We start from the raw sequence: 22,244 nt of genomic DNA, 5'->3' as shown, positions 1-22,244 counted from the left end.
CTTACCCTTTTTGAGTTATCTTGAAAAAGCCCTTTGTTTTATCTTTTTCCACCCTTGGCCGGGGGTTGAACAAAAAATTACTCTCACTTATTGTTATAATATACCTTAAACTAACTCATATCAAAAATTCAGCCAAGTTGGCAAAATTTCGATTTAAAGGCTTAGTTAATTGGACTATAACCTGTATATTGGACTTACGCGCACTAGGTAGACACGGTGTATATGCACAAAGGTCTAAACTTTATGATACATTCAACTCCACGAAGATTCATGAATAAATAAAAAAAATTATACTAACTCAAAGTGGAGGTAAAAATGACAACGAGACCACCAAGCAACCCCTAAAATATCATCCAACCCTTAAAATAAGTGTTGGTTCTTATAAATGGTTTTAATGCATAAAAAATGAAATTGTAGGTTTTTTTTTTAATACTTACAACTTTCATCTGAAGACTTTTTCTCTATCTTGCCTCTCAAAAATTGTATTTGAGAAAAACCTCATTTTGACTACTTTGACCATTGTTTATTCGGAGTGGGGGCAAAATTGGCTGTACTAATTTATGTATTTTTCATTAACTATCCCCCCTAACAAGATCCCGTCGCGTCGCCAGATTGCTGCTATCAATTTCTTCTTGAAACCGCTCTTTTTTCCGTAGAATGACTGGCCTATGTATAAAAGATATCAGGATTGATCGTAGAAACCTGCCGAAAGCAAACTGGACAGATTCACGTACAGGAATATTAGGACACCCTTTATATAAAAAATATCCTCCAATTTGGACGTGCTGTACATGGTAGGCACCACACGTCGCCTGGAAAACCCAGACGCTTCGCGAACCTAGACAATTTATTTGTTCGTGATGGCTAATATTCCCATGCATCCGTGACTCCTCCATAACCCCACATGTCATAAGTCAGTGTGTTCTAGTGCAAACGGGTCAGCCTCGCACCATGCCACACGAACTTGACACTCGATTCGTCGGTGGTCCGTCTCCGACAATGGCCCGGTTGATTATTTCAGTTTACTAATGGCTACAAATAAGGCAATCTCATGGTTGGAAAGAGCAAATCATTGGTCGGGTATATATCATATAAGACGAGAGTTTCGAGAAACGGAATTTGTTAGGCGGCTGGCTAAAATGGGCAACTGAATCAGATACTGTATCGATTGCATTTGAAATTTATGAAATATCGTCTCGACATGATCAGCGGATTTTTGATAAGGATCTGAAATAACCAGTACAATATGTACTTTTAAAAGATATCTGTCATTTAGATATAATAATTTATTGTCTCTATATTTGTCATCTTGATTTGATACAAAACTGTACAACCATATGAAGAAAAATGAATGTGACTAAAATGCTTGAACGAGCAAATTCACAAAGAAGTTTTTTGAGATACAGGTTGTTTATAACTAACGGAAAGATACTGTTGAAAACGCCAAATAGAACTACGTATGTAAAATGTTGTTTCATTGATGGACTATGCAATTATTACTATTATTTTACATATAACTTGATGTAATAGCTTTTTTTTTTAACTTTCTATACATACTGTGAGCGGGGACCAATAGAGTGGCCTCCGAGATCACCCGATCTCACTCCTTTGGATTTCTTCTTATGGGGGTTATTTAAAATCCAAAGTTTATGTAAATCCACCGGAAAACATCGAGGACTTAAAAACCCGAACAAGGCAGGAAATTAAGAATATTGACAGAAACGTACTAAATAATGGTCAAGATGAGTTTGTACATAGGCTTAGGTATTGTCAAGAAACTAATGGATGGCAATTTCAACATTCAATTTAACTCTGTTTGAATCAGTTTATAATCCTGAATTTTTTGCAAATTTTTCGTTCATTAGCTTAAATATTTGAAAAACACAAAATGTATTTAGAAGAAAGTACACCAGTTCCCACTGACTTTAACGTTACAGTCCTTACATATCGAGAGTAATGTTTGAAAATTTTCCATATTCTATATTCACACGCCATTATCTCTAAAAAGGTTAAAGATAGGTATAGGTATAAGATAATCAGAAGATCAGAAGAGAATAGAAGATAATCAGAATTCCATGGATAATTGAATAAAAATACAAAAAAGTGGGGTTTTCATTTAAAAAAGTTGGCCTGGATTTCATAACTTTTTTTTGGGCCACCTTGTATAAATGAAAATTGCTTCAGAAAATGCGCAACTAAAAATATAATTCGAAGGATTCGAGCGATTTTTCAAATAACGAACATCTGATTTTTAAATAAATATATTTCATACTTTTGCCGCTCACGGTATAAGATACATACCTACTGTCAAACAATTAAAAAAAAAGTTTTTATGTACAAATTTGTCGATTTTTGCGATATCAACAAGTTGGACCTTTGCTCAGACTTTTTTCTCATGCAAGCACCTTTGCACAATTTGATAGAAAATAGAAGAAACAAGAAAGAAAACAAACAAGAAAGAAAGAAAGATGGTTATATCCCCTTTGCTTCTCAGTTTTTTTCCTGCGGTTCAAGGATACCAACAAATTATTTTTCTTTAATTTTTTCACTTCAAATGTTAATAAAGGCCTGGTTTACGAGTTACTATAACATCTTTGGATATGTTACTGATTTCTTTCTCTTCCAGACCATGTTAAGGCTTGCCATTCAAAAAATAATTGTGTAATGGTTTATTATGAGCTAGATGGTAGTAGGTATTTGATTTTAAACTTATATCTAAAGAGGTGACGACAGTTCTAGGTCAATTTTCTTTTGGGGTGCCCCAAGGAACTGATATAGTACCACTTACTGTACTTATCAATGAACTACGGGACACCTTCTTGATGTAGATCTATTATTTATGAACAAATTGTCAAATATGCAAATAGAACTATATTTTGCAAAGAACCTTGTTAAAATACCAACACATTTCTCTTGAATATTTAACGACTTCTTTTATGAAAACACCTTTAATTACAAGTATTCATCATCTCGTATCAAAACATCTGCAGAAAATACTTGCACAAACACCTTATCCTAAAAAAACCTCTCATTTCGCACACGAAAGATATTTCGGAATATTACTCCGCTTATTTATCATTCCAGGCCGGCAATTAATTTCAGGTTTTCAGCTTGCGCTGCCGCGCCGTTCTATGTGACCCATCCTCCCGCTAGCTGAGCGCAGAACGAGCTCCGAGCTTGTGCACCAGTTGCGGTCTGTATCTAGGTGGCTGTGGCTGCTGCCGGCCCGCTAGATTTAGCTGACCGATTATTGATCAGCTTGAAATGAAAGTGTGCTGTGGCGCTGGTCGGCCGTCTTTGACCCGCGCTGTGCTCTATGATTCTCCCCAGGGCCGGGCTCTGTCATTTTATGAATTATGAATAATTTTATACACTCCTAATGAAAGTGGTCAGTGCCCTTTAACTTTACTAAAACATCAATTTATGTTTTAGGCTTTAATAGTAATGTACGAAAACGTTGAAAAAGGGATGTGGATAAAAATGTTAAAATTTAATCTTATACAGGGTGTTTCAGAAAGACCTCCCGTAAATTCAGAGGGTGATAGTACGACAAAAAATAAGAATTTTTTGTCTTATGAGCTATATGTCTATCTCCTCTTGTTTTCGAGATACAGAGCGACAAAATAAAATTTTTTAAATACAATTTTTACGAAAATTTCCAAACGGTGCGAAATATTTTTATGAAATTTGGTATTCCGGGGTTTTTTAGGACGCTAAATACGCTGGTCTAATTATTTTTTTATATTTTATAGAGGGCGCTAGTTATGCTACATTCCTATTACATTTTAGGTTCTAATTTTTTTGAGGTTAGGTTTTTTACCATTCGTGCTCCAATCTCTAATGTACAATTTTATTTTCTAAAAATTATGTACTCTTGTTAGAACTTCCTAATGTGGACGGTTTTCGAGAAAAAAGGCTTTTAATTGAACTCTTACAATATTACGGTGAAGAAAATAAGTGACTTTTCTCAAAGTAGGCTTATGTCAAAACTTATTGATCTCATCAACTACGCATACATTCTCAGTAATATTTTAAACTCTAATTAATTTTATATCAAAATTTTAGTGATTGTTAGTGACTGTAGTTAGTAATGACTAATTACAGTCATTAAAATTTGTATCTCGAATATAAGAGGAGATAGACATATAGTTCATAAGACAAAAAATTCTTATTTTTTGTCGTAGTATCGCCCAATTTACGGGAGGTTTTTCTGAAACACCCTGTATACATATAAAAATGGCAAAAAGTTCGTTATATCAGCTGAGGAACAAATTTTGATCTATGAGCAACTATTTTCTTTCTAAATATTGATTTGTTGTTGTTAATTTAAAGATTTTGCTGCTCTTTCCAACAGATTATTATTATTTGAATATTTGATTAGTTAAATCTTATCATTCAAAAAATGTTCATAGCATAAAAAACCTACATCAGACTTTTTGTTTTGTTGCCTAACTTATGTCCTGATACTATTTGGACAAGTGTTATTTTTCCCTAAATTGTTTTTCTTCTGGATTTCTTTTTGTCTTTATTCTTTGCCTTTTGGGTTTTTGTCTTCTCAGGTAGGATTTTGCTAGCCCGATCTCTTCTTTGTTTTAATTTTCACTGTTTTTTATTCGTTACTGTCACTTTTAGAACCTTACGTAACTTCACTTAGTTTTTATAGAAACTGTTTAATTCTATTTAAACGGGTGTTTCTGGTTTAATCTAGACTAAAATATGGCGATTTCTAACACTTCTAGAATAGATTTTTGCAAAACAAATGAATGTCGAAGACTATTCTAGGATGCCATAATCTAATATTAGTTTCTTTCCAAACACATTTTAAAGAAACATCTCCATTCACTAGACTTTTCAATGGTTAAGTTTTTTGTATTTTTGACATCCCTTTAACTTTTGATTTGGATTTTTCTGAAATAAACTTTTATTAGATGAAGTATGGTAGTTGAAATGTAAGTAAATTTTCTCTTTTTTAATTTAGTTTTGGTTTCTCCTGCTTGACATTTCGCGGTTTGTCAATTTTCTGTTACAATTTCCTTTTTATGTATTTTTTGGTATATTAAACATTCTTTTGCTGTATTAATTCAATTGTTGTGTGTGCAAATAAAACATATTACACATACATAAACTTTTAAAATAAGTAGTTAAGAAACACAAACGTGGTTAAAATTTCTTGAGTCCGGCCCTGTGGTTATCTTCTTCGGGGTCGTGGGAACTACGGTGAAAGAACCGTACTGTGTGCAGGTTCCTAGGCAGGGCCAAATACCGTCGCTCATGTAATGACAGCTAATGCGATTTTGCAACTTGACAGACCTGGTCTGCGGACGGCTTCGAATGTGTTGTGTTTATGGAAAGTTATCCTAAGTGTTGGATCTAAGCTGTACATTTCGAATAGATAGGCCAGGAAAATAAGCTGGGAAATGACCATTTCGCGACTTTTTGTTTCGGCGAGCTGAATTTATCACTATAGATGTTAAATATTATGTACAATAACATATTAGTTTTCACAGATTGTTTACATGGTGGTTAATTGTATAATTTTTACATAAATTCACGTGTTTTGCTTATAACTTTTTTTTCGTTCATTTCCACGAGAAAACAGTAAACTACTTTTTTTTCGTCTTCAAAAGACCTACAAAACTAACCTTCGATCGTCAAAAATATTGATTAGATCAAAAGTTATAAACAGAAGAAGTTTATTTATGACTTTTGAATTAAACATTTATAAACTGCATTGTTATTATCAGAACGTCGCATCGCATCCTCTCATTCCTTATCGCTGTCTAATAACTCACACGAAATTTGGAATCGGTAAGTTGAATAGTTTACAAGTAATGGTCTTATAAACAAATTAACTAATTGTTGGTCTGGACGATCCCGAGCATCTTCCGCAATGGCACTGATTTTTTTCATGGTAGATTTCATAATAATACGTTGAAATCTATCATTTTTTTATTTCTCTGCATCTTGGATTTTTTTTTATTTGTAGCCTTAATTGCAAAATGAAATATACGACGCACGAGCGTGATATAATTATATATTATATATTATATATATACATATTCGGAGAGCTTATGAAAAGAGCTTTAAGTTAAAAAAAGAATCGTCAAGATTCGTTGAAAAACAACGGAGTTACAGACTGTCAAAGTTGACGGCCGATTGTTAAACAAATTAGGTTGGTAGCGGCAAAAAAAATACTGTCATAACCAGTCCCCAGAGTAATTTCCCAGGTAAAAATATTTTATTTGTGGAAGTATATGAAGTGCATAAGAAGTATTGTCAAAGGACAGTGGGTCGCTTGATTTTCGGCGAGCCGTGGCGCGGCGGAAGGATGAGGGAAGCGAACGACAGCGAGTCCGAAGAAAATGACGAAAATATTCATAGTCCTGTCATTAAATAAGCGAAATTCGTTTGAAAGTAATATATTTGACAGTCTGTAACTTCGTTGTTTTTCAACGAATCTTGACGATTTTTTTTAACTTAAAACTCTTTTCATACGCTTTCCGAATATGTAATAATATATAACCATATCACGCTAGTGCGTCGTATATTTCATTTTGCAACTAAGGCTTAAAAATAAAAAAAAATTCCAGGTTGCAAATTTGAAATTAAAAAAAAATGATAGATTTCAACGTATTATTATGAAATCTACCATGAAAAAAATATCAGTGCGATCGTGGAAGACCCTCGTGATCGTCCAGACTAATAATTAGTTAATTTGCTTATAAGGCCATAACTTGTAAACTATTCAATTTACCGATTCCAGATTTCGTGTGAGTTATTAGACAATGATAAGGAATGAGAGGATGCGATGCCAAAACGGTCTGGTAATAATAACGCAGTTTATAAATGTTTAATTTCAAAGTCATAAATAAACTTCTTCTGTTTATAAGTTTTAATCTAATCAATATTTTTTGACGCTCCAGGGCTAGTTTTGTGGGTCTTCTGAAGACGAAAAAAGAGTACTTTATTGTTTTCTCGTGGAAATGAACGGAAAAAAGTTATAAGCGAAAACGTGAATTTACGTAAAAAAATATACAATTAACCACCCTGTAAACAATCTTTCCCCCTTTTTTATGGCTGTGGAAACTAATACGTTATTGTACATAATATTTAGCATCTATAGTGATAAATTCAGCTTGCCGCAACAAAAAGTTGCGAAATGGTAATTTCCCAGCTTGTTTTCCTGGACTATTTCGTATAGAGAAACAAATGAAGAATCCGAGAAAGGACCCGGCACAGCGCACACTATTCGCCGGTCGCCGCGCGAACGGTGAGCGTACAGGAAAACAAGGGACATCCGCGATATATCACGGGAAACACATAGTTGTTAGATAAATTATAGGCCGGGACGGAGCGCGATTTTAGTACATCTTAGGTTTTACATTTAATACTGCCTGTAGCTTACCGTGGGCCCATGAATGTCAGCCGCTCGGATGAGTTGCGACCGGAGATAATTGTTGTTGTAGGACACAGACACATGCGAGCCTTAGATTATCTTAATATACTGAGCTTTTAGCTTTCAGTGTTACGATTCATAAAATAGACGCACGGTCATTGTGGGACGCTGAACGTTTGCGAGCTGCCTCGACGTACAGGGTGAACCTCGTCTGCGTGACTGTGAGCGTTAGCCCAGCGAAAATTTGAAATGAAGCGCCAATTTGCCAGCCTTAGGATTGATCATGGAATTTCAGTTCATATATTTTAATCAAAAGAAGTAATTACCAAGAATCATGTACTAAAACTGTTTTTCAAAATTTTCATTGTAACAATTTTTGTTACAGCAAACATTTTCGGAACTTTAAATTAAAAAAATTAATTATATGAAAACCGTTAGTGATATCTTAATGAAATATTCAGGACTTACTGTGTAATATTTATATTTTAATAAAAAAATAAAGTAATATATTAACATATTTTTAATTGACTTGTAAATAGACAAATGAAAATTTTAATGACTTCGTGTCGTGCCCAGTTGACTTGGCTTGAACTCCAGTCAGCCGACATTTAACAAATCGTTTTTACAATTAAGCTTGATTTTATTAAACTATTTTTAATAATTTTATAGTGGTAACAAATATGTATATATATACAAAATATTGTAAATAAAATGAATAAATAAATGTAAATTTTACAGTAGTGTGTGGCCTATTTTTTTCGTTGTATCTTGAAAACTTTATTGATAATATTTTTATCATCTTCTAAAAAAAACAACCTATAAAACATCTACAAACCTTTTTTGTCATTTCTCAAGAATACAAAAAGAAACAAGAAAAAACCTAGAAGATGATCAATTTTTATTTTACTTTTTTAAGCAAATTACATGTTTTTATTCAAAAAAATTCACGTAACTTACTGTATATATACTATATTTTATATTTCACGACTTTCTAGCTAAAGGAATCCAGCGCGCCTCTAATCAGCACATATTTGTCAACACTGTAAGAAATTATGCATTTCGCGACCAGCAACTGGTGTGGAAAAATGTGTTTTGAATATAGTCCAGGCGCTAGAGCAGTAAAAATAGGTTTTGACGTTTATGTTTGAAGTCATCTATTTTGTTGTACAGAAAAATCCTAAATATTATGTAGAATAAGAATCCGAGTTTACCTATTCCAAAAAACCATTGCTAAATTCAGGGGGACAACAAACATAAAAAGATCAAAAAATTACCCGTTTATCCCTGTAACATTAAAAGTAAGCCCTAAATCAAAAAAAGTAATTCTTGATTTTTTGTTTATTTAACGATTTTCTATAAAGCTAAAACTGCGATTAAAAAAAGTTGAATTTTGCATTAACAATGGACGAAAAATAGTAGAAAATCATATGTATATTTGAAACAATTTTTATATTAAGTAAATGTTTATAAACATTGACGAAACTTTGTGAACAAATAGTAAAACATATGCCAATTCTACCTTAAAAATTTTGCAACGATCGATTAATTAAGAAAATTTCAAAGAGTTTATCGCTTACCGTGAGTTTAAATTAAGGTTTAGAAAGAGTACATAATTTTCATAATTTTTTAGAGATACCTGTTGTCATAATAAACAAAGATCAATACTAAAAATACCTATTTTTACACTTTTTTAACCAATTAGAATTTTTTTAAAATTTTTCAACAGTTAACACAACTTTATAGAAAATCGTCAAATAAACAAAAAACAAAGAATGACTTTTTTTGATTTAGGGCTTACTTTCAATGGAATTGAATTGGCATTAGAATCCTCTAGAAAGTACAAAAACTTATACAAAATATGTCGAAATAGATTGAAAGGATTTAAAAATAAACAAATAGCTTTAGAATACGTTGAACTGGTTTTAAACGGCATAACAATTCTTCAAATCAGCTGTGGAATAAGGTAAAATAGATCGAATCGCATTCAAAATACGTAAAAAGATAGCAAAATACTTCAAAATAGCATTAGAAATATTTCGAAAACACCTAAAAAACCACTAAATATGTCGAAATGTATTAACGACTGGAAAATGCTTCTAAATATCTTGGAATCCTACAAACTTACGTAAATAGAATGCCATTCTACCACTAAATAGTAAGCTACGATTTGCTTTTGAGTCAGCTGTATATGTTGATTCACCCTGTAGGTCGGATACCGGTCGTATTTTCTGAAATTATTCTTTCCAGTCCGAGTTAACCTTATTAATGATTCGTATCGTGTGGGCGGTGTTCGCTGGGGTTGATTTATTCCTTTGGTACGTTTAATATAGATATTATTATTTGGCCGATCTATTTATCAGGATCTTCATTGAATTTTATTGATATTGCCAATTGGGTCTTTTTCTTTGGTTTGGTCATTAGTTAGGTCTTTCACTTAGATACATATCTTCATATACTGTGCAAACATAATTCTTTTTTATTTTAATAGAAAATGATTTCATTGATAAGTAATATTGATGGGCCTTACTAACTCTATAGTCTACAGGGTGTCTGTCTAATTTAAATACTAAATAACACAGAATTTCAAATACATGATGTTCACTTCTGTTTTTTTTTTAAATATTTATAAAAACTGCACCTGTCTAATTGTAAAAGGTAAAACTATTTTTTTATCATATGCAGACGTTACTTAAATATTATAATCAAGTGACCTTCGGGTTATTCGCAATTTATTTTTTTTAATGCTGGTATAATATTTAACTACAATAATTAACTTAAAAATCGTATTCATGTTACAACCATTTTCTAAAAATACTGTCGATTTACATATAGACTACTTATTGCTTGAAATTAGAATTTTACACACTTTTTTATACACGGAATGATATGGGAAGATATATCTCATTTATCTTCCACCACACTCAGTTATATCAGTGAAACTTTAAATATTCTATTCTTAAATTTTTTATATCACCTTAATTTTGCACCTGTTTCAACGTGAAAAGAAGGTTACTAGTTACGATCCACTAGTTCTTATTGAATAATATGAAATATAAGAATTAAATAGAGATAGGTTACATTTTGAAAAAATTGCAAAACTTTGGGTTTTCAGTTATTGACGGGGAAACCAGAGACTCAAAAATACTTTGCTACTAGATCGCCTGCAAAAACATATGACCGTAGAAATAATTATTTTGTCCAACAGTTGCAGTTTTGTAGGTTACAGATTGTTTTTTAGTTTTTTAGATTGTTTAACAATCAGTGACTAAATTTTTTCAGTCACTACACTACGCTAAATAAAATCAGAAAAGCTGTTATTTACTAATTTGGTATTTGTCAAAAACACACTTTACCTGTTAATTCCAAAAGTAAATAGTAAAACTGTTCTTTAAATATTATAACAACTTATTGTTATTACTAAAAAGGAGATGTCAGCCTTTGGATATCTCGTACATCTTCCTTCACTGGACGATTGTCTTATAAATCCTCAATCTATCATTTGTATATCTCCGTCGATGAGAAAACGCGACTCGAGATCCAAGTCGCCGCATAAACACAGCTCTTGTAAACGCCGAACAGGGAAGAATAAGCGCAATTTGTCAAATAAAACGAAAAAGGCAACGGAGAATCGTTGCCTTTTGCGGTCCACTCAGATTATGAAATCGTCTACTACAGATGCGGCTGGTTCGCACATTTCCGAAGTCCCCGGGGACTTTAGTATCTAATGTTTTATGTTTATACCGCGAGGGGTCTTGTTCGGGACTTGCGCAAGATTTATCCGCGTCTATTTGCTTTTCTATAAAGGACAAAAACGGCTTCGAAAATTGTACACGTAGAAACAGCCATTATGGATCCTTATTGGAAAGGATAATCACGGCGGACGGTTTGTTCTGGACAAATAAGTGTGTGGCTTTTTATAAAGTAAGATGTCAAAAGTGCCATTAGGCATCTGTTTTAAATACTACTGGACCAAGGCGAACCGAATGAAATAAAAACTGATACTAAGTTGCAGCACAGCAAGTCTACTCTACCGCTGGTTCATTTGAATGACGAAAATCCGTTCCTATACTTGGATAACAAAATCTTAGTTTCAAAATTTATGTCACGGTACTGGTTATTGCACAGAGGAGGCAAGTGATTTAAGCTTCATTTGAATTGACTGAGATTATTTTTTCAACGTAACATTTGATATTCTGAACACGTTGGTGGTATGACGTGTCCCCATCTGGTTAATACAAGTCGAAATGGAATTCCCGTCAAAGTTTCTTTGTCAAACTTGACAAAAACAGTTTTGGCAAGGGTCATCAGCCTATGTACCATGGAATACACTCTTTCTAGTAACTGATAGTAGAACAGGAAATGTGTACAGCATTAACATTTGTCAGTTTTAAAGATATCGATGTCACTGATCATACTGTTTTATTAACAACACCAGTTCACCCATAATTGTCAATATTTTGTTAATTTAATGGCAAAAGGTCTCAATATGTGCAAAAATCAACAATTAAGTAGATTAACAAGAACCCTCTTTCAAGTAAACACATTTAATAAAATAGTCTGAACAGCTTAGCGTACGCATATATTTTTTCAGCTTATATTTTTGCTAGTGCTGAACATTTTTTTCACACACCTGATGCCCTGTCAAAATAAATTAGTACACGACACAACCGCTGATTATAAATGACCCCAATTTAACTAAAAAAAAATCACCCGCGATATTTGAAGTCAATTTGGCCATTAATTCTGTAACAAAAAACATATTCGCACGAATTCGGTTGACACGCCGAAATGTCTAATATATGCGTGAAACTGTAAGCTTTAATGACTACGCGGGAGAATAAAAATTCTGTTACAAGAAATATGGGTATGTAAGTCAGGATCCTAGCAATAAAATTTTAATATTTCGGGTGATGACGTTTTTTAACTGTAAATTGACGCACGTTTCCATACAGACATAGCTTGTATCAATTTACGTTGGATTAAATAAATTTCGAATTGTAATGTCCACCACATTTTTGTATTGAAGCGGAAAAAATTGTTACAGAAGAAACCTGTAGCTCTTAACAAAGATGTGATGCAAAGAAAAATAATTTATATATTCTCAAATTGTTTTTAAAGGATTCTTGAATATTTTATTGTGCCCGAAAACGTCTTTAATCGTCATAACTTATGGTGGAAAACTTATATTGTACATAAAATTGATCCTGAAATGTTTCAATCGCCTTACGAAGATTTTAACTTAATTAATGTAATTACCAACCGTATTGCCAATCAATACACATATTTAGACCGGTAACTACTATGTCTGAGCCATCGGATTAATTTTTATAACACGCTTAATATTAATATGATTATGTTAATTTAACCGAAACAGACGAATACGTATTAATTAAATGACGAAGAGGTTTTCAATGGAGCATAAGCAGCAGCTGTGGAGCGGCGACTATTAAGACATTAATATGGATTTTGCGGACGGAGAGAAAAAATATCGGCGCCCATAGTCTGCTAGATTTCGGCTCGATTAGAGATTAGAGACTTAAAACATACGTCCTATGTACTCTGAACATTTTTCTCTGATTTCCATAGTCTAACAAGTTTTCTTAATGTGTTTCTGTGTTAACTGTTAACCAGTAGAATTAGTCGTGTGTCCTTTGTCACAGTGTTACAATCATATCAATAATTAATCGTCCCTAATTATTTCTTTCTGGTTGTACACCTTGAAACTAATTTGGTAAAAATAATGAGTTTTTTTTCAAAGATGAGGCTCTAAAAATAAATTAACGTGTTAATTGTCAATTAATGACTACATTTTCTCGATTTATTAGACAAATTTCCGAGTTAATTTAGATTATTAGCTTCTTCATGCATATTTAATTCTATTTATACAAGCCACAACTCCTACGCGTATTGAAAAAAATTACTACGAATTCCGTGAGAAACCCGTTTCAGCTCCCTGATTATTTTAAGTTGGACAGACGGCCTATATTTCTACTGATCTATAAAATTTAACGCCAATAAACTTTTATTATGTGAAGTTCGTTTTCCTACAGATTAAAATCAACGAGAGCTCTCTGAAAAGTGTAGGCTGAGCGTTGAATAAATTCTGGATTAGGTACATAAATTCCATATTGCCCACGAAGCGATTTTTACTGGTAAACGATTCCATTATATTCTACAAGGTGGTCCCATGTTCCACAGTATTTTCATCGCGTATTGAAAAATTATTATTTTTATATAAACTGCAAAAAGCTCTATGACAAAAAAAATCAATGTGTAATAGACTGTACCATCATACTACTACTACTTTTTTACGAATCCGGTGTCCATTCGACGAAGTTAGCTCACGTTCAAGGTCATTGGAAGGTCAAAGGAAGTCAGGATTTGGTGACCTAGTATTAGATCTTGAAGGTCATTTTGATAAAAGTCTCTAGAATTGGTTGGAATGATGAAGGGAATGTATAGAGGTATTGCCTTTAAAAAAATAGGAAATGACCTTGAATTACCTAGAACAGGCCCTCAAGATCACATTCAAGGTCGCCAGATGGTGGTCCCCAACGACCCAACCAACCTGATAATTTCGAGAGCAGGAAATGATCTTGAAAATGAAAAACTGGCATTAGATTCGTTTTTAGCGGATGCGAGATGTCTATAATGAGGTTTAATTGAAAAGAGCATACTACTTTTTTTTTTAATTATGTGTTTCTGTTCTATCAATATTATCTGCTGTTGAACCAACATTAGAATTGAACTGTGGGTGGTCTCGAGGACATGTTTCGTGTCCAAATATCTGTCGCTAATCAAAGATAGCGTAACTGATTAAAATAACTGGTCAGTGATGAAATAATTCTTAGGTAAATGACATTATGGTAATTTGAAAGAATTAGAGATTTTCTTCGGTGTTTTGCCAACGGTAGTTGTTATTATATTTTAAGAAAATTACCGTAGTGTCAGCTTTGTTATAATTTACCCATAATAAAATTCAATTTGCCATTTTGTTGTGACATCCGGAGATACAGTGTCAATATCCTTGTATTGTGAAGAAATAGAAAACGTTAAACTATTTTGTTGACGAAACAGACAGCTTGTTACCTGTTTCTTGATTGTTATTTAAAATTAGACGCGTTTACTCGAACTCGTATAATTAATTTAACATTCCCAGTTAATAAATTTCGGATATTTGTGATTTTAACCTTTTAGTTAGGAGTTTTAAACTAAATCGAGTAAGCGGTAAACATGAAATGAAAATGTTGTGTGATTTAATTAGTTAATTACTACTTTATGCAAATCTTTATGGGAAATATAGTCGTTTTTAATTTGAGCTAGACCCGCGAGCTTAGCGTTTATATTTAGTTTCGTAATGGTGGATTTTGCTATAATAGGACATTTATCTTAATTATTATCTATTAATTGATACTCGATTAGAAATTTTAATGCGATCGAAGTTAACAGTTCTAGGAGAGCCGGCTGCTTTTTAATCTATAACGTGTTTGGAACTTATATTTTTTTTAGTAGAGATACGGGAGTAAACAAGAAAGTATCAGGCAAATTTATAGGCACATTGATCTTATTGAGAAATATAAATTTCCTTTATGAATTACATTAAAAATTTAACTATTACTGAGAAAAATATTTTACAAATTCCTAAATGCAGTTGTGATGCAAGGCAATATTTCATAATTTTTGAAATTTGAATAATAATAGTGACCCGAAATAAAATAACCACACCATGTTTCTAGATTCCCACAATTGCCGCCATATAAAATAATCCCGGACAGGACCATAACGAAATCGGAATTAATCTAAATTTATGTGACTTATTTAGATAAGAGGGCATCGCGGGATTTTTCGGAGCGTTTGAATATTTCCACGGGCCATTTCCTGCATCAATAAAATACGGGGATCGGACATGAAATGGACGTGTAGGCAAGGAAGGCAAGTGCAGCGACATTTTTTTATTGATCATAATTCAACGGCATCGATAACAACGCTCATCGTAAAGTCAACTCGTACAAGAGCTTAGCCGTAAAGGCATAAATTTAATATCTTAAATATATAAGGCGTATTAAAAGTAAATATGCTACGATATGACTGCGTTATTGAATTCGGAATGGCTAAATAGCCCTTACGACAAAACTGTTTATGTGGCGAAATATTTATGGTCCAGGAACAGGATTTAATTCTTCAGGCGTTCGATAAGCGTAAGCGTGTTTGGACTGCAGAAATCTCCACAGAAAAATTTTAATGCTTATAGTCAGTGTTTGTTAATTACTTTCATTTAAGTGTAACCGTACAGTAACTTTTTATTGAAGAAAATTAATGAAAATATTAAATCTTAAAACATACCGCTCAGTTGTCCTTCAAGGAATTTAACATGAATAGTCGTAAATGCTATAAAATGTAGTTAAAAATTTCTCCTAAAATACAGGATGTCCCATTAATATTGCGAAAAAATTCAGGGGGAGTTTCCTTGACCAAAAATAAGAAAGAAAGTTCCTATAAACCTATGTCCGAAAATGCTTCGTTTCCGACATAGATATTAGTAAAAACCTAGTATTTTCTGTAAATTTCAACACCCTGTATCGGCGAAACGAAGCATTTTCGGACATAGGTTTATAGGAACTTTCTTTCTTATTTTTGTCAAGGAAACTCCTCCTGTTTTTTCGCAATATTAATGGGACACCCTGTATATCGCTTATAATGATATGCGTTTGTTAAATTCTTTATCCGCGACTAGTAAAATAAAAAGTGGTCCTATTGAGGCATATTGTAAATAGCGTAGATAATCGCGTGCACATATATGCAGATAAGATCTCCACATCATTAGCTAGATTGCGACGTTGGGTAATAATATTTTTAGAAGGCAAATAAAACTCTTATATGTCTCTGTGGGACAGGACCGAACTGAAAAATCGGTGATCCTCATTTTATATTCAAGTAATTTACATTCACATTAGATTTATTGAAAAATGCAACAATAAATGAAACAGAAAACAGAAATCTCGCTTGTTTGTTAAACCGGTTTAAACGTTTTGACTATATTTGATTTCTTCATCAGTACCTGCTTCAGAAAACGACTAATTAACTTTTTTTATTTTGCTTTTATATCAACCATGGACATTTTCGAAACATGGACATTTTTTGGCTCTATTACATCAATACTTTTTCAGAAAAATATGTGAAATACTATTTTTACTTTCACAATATCTGACAATCAGAATATACAGTACATTTTGTTATTTTTTTTTTAGAGAAAGGATGCATTATTCATTGTGCCAGCTAGAAAAATCGATACCCGCTCAAGGCGTTACCTAATTTTCGGTATAGGATCGCATTACATCTCGTAACTTAGATTAAATAGCTGTCAAGATTCACCGTCACCTCTTCATTAAATTAACGAACTTATGATACCTTCGAAAAAATATAAAGAACCCAATAATTTCCTAACAATCGGCTCATTGTTGCCGTACAAGGCTTACACATGTCAAGTAATGCTAGACGTGTGTTGGCTTATTATCTACGCCTCGTTATTACGGAGATCGATATGACCGGAGATCTACTTTCTCTATATTGGAGCTTGTCTCGGGATGACAGTGATCATCAATTTGCTATTGTGTTAAAATAGGCACAGACAAGTGAGGCATAATTAAGTGACGCGGTAATCACGACTTAATATTGTTGCCATTATTTATCATTATCTTCGAGTTTTGCCCTGTCTCGCTGGCCGATTGAGCGACGAATTGGGGGACCTAACAGTTCGTGTGGTCAAATTTTGTCCATATAGATCTAGATTTACCTCAATCTGTTAGTGAAACTTGGTTTTCGTACTAACTTTGGTTTGGTTTTACCAAGAAACGCGGGATATTCAATAGATGCATTTTTTTGACAATCTGGTAAATACACCCTGTATTTCTCGTTTATACTAAGGAGGATTTTGCTCTTGGAAAAATAGTGAGAGTAATTGTCAAAAAATATTAAAACAACTTTCTTAATTTTGTTTCGGGATAACATGCTACACAACATTTTTAACTGATTAAAAATAATTAAAATAATCAAAATGACTATTAGATCTATTAGAAGAGGTGCTCTTGAATATTAGAAGAGTGCTATGGTTTATGCGTGTTGGTGCACCACCACATTACGCTCTAATAGTGCGGCAGTGCCTTAGCTCAATTTGCTTGGCGGTAGATTGGACGTGGGCAAGATGCAGGTGTAGCCTGCTAGGTCACCGGATCTAAATCATTTAGATTTTTATTTTGGGCGAATTATGGAAGCAATTCCTCGACATGCAATTTTATGCATAGAAGAAAAGTGGTGGCAATTTCAACTTTTACCATAACAGTATTTATGGTTGCGAGTACGGTCCTGCAATATGTTTTCCCATATAAATCCATAATCAGTACATATGTGAGCGCTTGGGTATAAGTCATGATGATGCGACCAAATTATATCTTACCTTACTTTCTAACCCAGATTGAATGGCTGTTATAACGATGCCATAATTCTTATGAGAGAGCTGATGAATGTTAAAGCTAGAAAACAATTCTTTAACAATGGGCTTCTTATAAGAAAATAAACGTTATTTTTATTTTTGACGTTCGTGGGACACGATTAGTCGTTAGAAAATATATATAGTCACTGTTGTGATCTTCATTTCTAAATTAAAAAGTCCGTTGATGGTTGCTTCGAGCCTATAATGGAACATGGTTTCCCCAAGAAATAACAAAGCGTTTTTTGCTAATTATTTTACGTACAAAAATGGTTTATTTTTTGAATTTAAATACGTCACATGTTGGCCGAATTTCTATCCATCTGAAGAGCTACGGTTGTTATAATCATGTCAGGATACATTTGGAAGAAAAGTTGGTAGTATGTTTTACAAATTTAAGACAAAACGGTATGTTTTCAAGTACTTAAAATCATCAATATGTGTTCTTTATACAAATACCAAGCTTATATAAACACATTTTGTAGTAAAAATTATTAATTATTATAGTTAATTACAACCTTTAGGATTTGAAACCGCACATTTTCTAAGCATGTTGTGGTCAATCAACATATTTATAAAAGTTGTTGTATGCATATGAATTTTTTCCAGTATATTCCGATGAAATTCATTGAATTTTTAAGTAAATATGAGTATTGCAATATGATAGAAGTAGTATAAAATTAGTAAAGACATGAATATATATTTCTTACCATCTCCGTATTTCCTGGATACAATTAAGAAGTAAATGTCAAATAAAACCATAAGAACCAAGTAACAATTTAATTGCAAACCATTTATATCTTTTAGATATCGACTTTTTGCCAATATTTCTGTATTTTTATAGGTTTTTAGCCGATACTAATGAGAAAACGATGCTCAAAACTAATCGATATCGCGACATGGGATGACCTGCCATAAAAATTTAATTTGTAAACAAAAAATGAAACTGTTAGTGTCTACTTGAATGTGTAGATAGATATCATAATTAATACACAAATTATACGGAAATATGAGCAATAATTAGCTTGATGAACAACTTTATTAAATAAGTCGAGTCTAATTTGTTAATAAATTAACAGCTGTGATTTTTATATATAGCTATTTAACCAAAACCATCCTCTTAGTTGAATATACTAGTATTGGTAGAGCATAGAAATTTTACCGCCAAATATTGAATAAGTTGAAAGAAATATAATGGAATGTAACTGGAAATTATTTGTGATTATTCTATATACTACTGGAAGTTTTTTTACCATCCTTGCGCCTCTTTCAAATTATATTGTTTCTCTAGAACAAATATAATTTAATAAAGTGTTACCTATCAGAAGAGTATCAAAGGAATGTTAAAAATATTGGATCGAATACAGTTTCCCATACATTTCTACATACGTATCTAGTAAATTATCCTGCTGACACAATAAATATCTTCATTATAATCAGCGATTTCTTAATAAGTTATGCGCATATTGGAAAAGGTATTTCTTTCCAGTAATTAAAAAGCTTCTGTCAAAGGTCAGCCGTTCTTCTGAAAATGTTTACATATTTTTTTAAGGTGTGTAACGATCGACGTTGTCATCTACCTTATAGATCCACCTACTACCTCAATGTTGGACTAGTTACATCGGAAATCATTTGCGCGTGGATTTTTGTAAACAAGGCATACAAATAATAAGACATGATTCTATAAGTTCTGCATTTTTTAAATATTCGTTAAAAAGAAATGGCTATAGAAATCCGTAAATATTGCTGAATCCGCTTTAAACAAAAAAAAACACATTAATGTTTTTATAGTTGTTTTTTCAAACTACCACTAAGAAACTAAACTTAGGTCGCCTAATACACAGTATGTCCACAAACAAATGGGTCGTACCTTAAGGGTAGTTTTCTTGGATGAAAATAAACCAATTCATTCACATCAAGTTACCTTTGTACAACTCCTAAAAAAACAAGGATTCAAAAACAAATTTGTTTCAAAGCTGCATAGGACCTATAGTCCGCAGAGTAGTCGTTTTAATTTTATACTTACACCAATTTATGCATTTCTGTTGTACTATTTTTTTTTTATCTCTGTTACAAGCTTCTAACTTCAACCCTTGTTCCAGTCCTTCTTCGGCCGCACCTACAACAACATCAGCTCCATCTCCGAGTGCAAGAACAACGGTGAGTGCGTCATCAACAAGAAGAACCGTACGGCCTGCAAAGCGTGCCGCCTCCGAAAATGCCTCCTGGTGGGCATGTCCAAGAGCGGTTCCCGCTACGGCCGTCGCTCGAACTGGTTCAAGATCCACTGCCTCCTCCAGGAACAGCAGCAGGCGGGCGCCAACATAGCGGCGGCGGCTAACCTCCTCCGTCCCCACCCCTACCTGACGCCGCTCTTCCGCAACCCCCCCACCACCATCCCCACGGCCGTTCGAGACGCGAGGTCGTCCGAATCCGACAGCGGAGCCTCCTCGGCCGATCCCGACGACGAGATGCGGTCGACGAGCGCGCTGAGCTACTTGAAAACAGCGTCGCCATCTAGCGAGCGCGACTACTACTCGAACAACTCGATAAAGAAGCTGCCGTCGCCCGCCAGTGACTCTGAGTATTTCTCGAGGCGGAAGTTGGTCAGTGCGTTGAACCACGCGCCTTCCGTGTCTCCCGCGTCTTTACCGTCCGTTTCGCCCGGTGGAGTAGTTCCTAAGTGGTTGCCGCCCCTGCAGGGCATCGGGGATCCTTCAGCGTGGAGGGAGCTGTGGTTGAGGGCGCCCCCTCCTGTGGCGGCTCCTGCTCCCGACCAGGACCAGCCGATCGATCTCTCGGTTAAGCCGCAGAGTGAAAGAACGCCCCCTAGGAGGGACTCCGATAGTGACCACGAACTTAGTATAGACGTGGGGGTTGACGAACCTGTGAAATCAGTGCCTTTAGATTTGACTTTGGACAGGCAGGTAGCCGACGTTACTAACTGATGCCGTCCGCCGAAATGTGATTTGTAGATCTTTATTTTTCTATGAATTGTTGAAGCTGAAGTGTTCCTTAAAGCTCTGGGGGATTTTGTAACGACAAAGTCACCGTCACAAGCGAGCAGAAGTCAGATTGTAGTTGTCTATTTATAAGATCTTGAAAATATCTAATCGCTCATTTCTTTCAATGTAATGCAGATACGTTTTTTGTAGCATTCAACAGTTTCTTTTAAGGAAATTCACTTGGTTTGAAGGTGCTCAGTCGTTACAGAAATCCCTCAGGTGTCAAGCCTTGGATGATGACAAAAAAATTAAATAACAAAATAAAGCATATACAAATATGTACTAAAACAAGAATAAAATATATTTTATTATGTCGTGTCATAATAAATTGCGATTTAACAAAAATATTCCAGTACCCGTGAGAACAAAGTGCCATCTTTTATACAAATATAAAATTTAACCTTTACAAAACCTATTTTGTTATTTAATGATGTCTTAAATTTAGTCACTCAAGCCAGAGGTGTTATTATTGATGAGTCTGATGCTCACTGGACAGAGGGAATATCTATTTTCTTCCAACAGTTAAAATTTCCTTCTTTCTAGTGAATTTTAAACTTATACATTCCTATGACGATTTAACGTAACTATCTAGTTGGCCAGTTTATACATTTAAGGAATCCATAAAATATTTATTTTTAAATATTTCCTTTGTTATGTTTTTAATTTTTTTTATTGGTTCTCAGAACGAAAATTTAATATTTTTTTTTCAATTTTTATCCTACCAATGGATTGGTTTTAACTGTTTTTAATCTCAGATACATTTGTGTGAAAAACTGAGAATTTTTATATAAAACTGAGGCAATTTTTATGAAGAAAATGATGAAATGTAGTGATAATAACCGTCCTTATACCTACTTGGAAAATATTTTTATAGAATTTTTTACGAACCTACATGTACTGAACAGACCAAAATTTCGGTTCTCTTGGATCAGGACACAAGAACTAGAACTACAGTAGGCACAGAGGGATATTAAAAAAATCCCAAAATTTTGGGTAATTTTCAGAGTTGTAACTTGGAGGAAAATGGTCGTAGAGAGAATAAAAGAAAAATTAATGCTTCAAGTGTCTAGTTTTCTAATTTGGAGTTTAAAATTTAATAGCATTAGCAGTTTTTGAGTAGGTAATCATAAGAAAATTTGTAAAGCTTGTGGATATGTTAAAAAAAAATAAAAAAAATAATTTTTCAAAATTAAAAAAAATTTTTTTTAGGATCTTGAACGTTTTTTGATAAGAAAATATGGATTATTGGTAAAAAAAACATTTTTAACTTAAAAAAATTAATAAAAAGTGAAAGTTTACTTATTACATTGATTTTTATTAAAAACGATAAATTTAAATATTCCGGGCACTAAGAAAA

General features: G+C 33.4%; 1 protein-coding gene across 1 annotated transcript in view; it reads left to right on the top strand.

The window, feature by feature from the left end:
* LOC108909383 (zygotic gap protein knirps-like) overlaps window positions 1-20,830 on the top strand; it is a 77,804-nt gene extending 56,974 nt beyond the window's left edge. The window contains exon 3 of the mRNA XM_018713712.1: window positions 19,985-20,830. Within this exon, the coding sequence (XP_018569228.1) occupies window positions 19,985-20,830 (846 nt within the window). The remainder of the gene's footprint in view (window positions 1-19,984) is intronic.
* The last annotated feature ends 1,414 nt before the right edge of the window (window positions 20,831-22,244 follow it).

The sequence above is a fragment of the Anoplophora glabripennis genome, unplaced genomic scaffold (genome assembly GCF_000390285.2).
Source record: "Anoplophora glabripennis isolate ALB-LARVAE unplaced genomic scaffold, Agla_2.0 scaffold143, whole genome shotgun sequence".
In the NCBI taxonomy this organism is placed as follows: Eukaryota; Metazoa; Arthropoda; class Insecta; order Coleoptera; family Cerambycidae; genus Anoplophora; species Anoplophora glabripennis.
The sequence above is the reverse complement of the archived record's forward strand: the minus strand, read 5'-3'. Positions and strand labels throughout refer to the sequence as shown.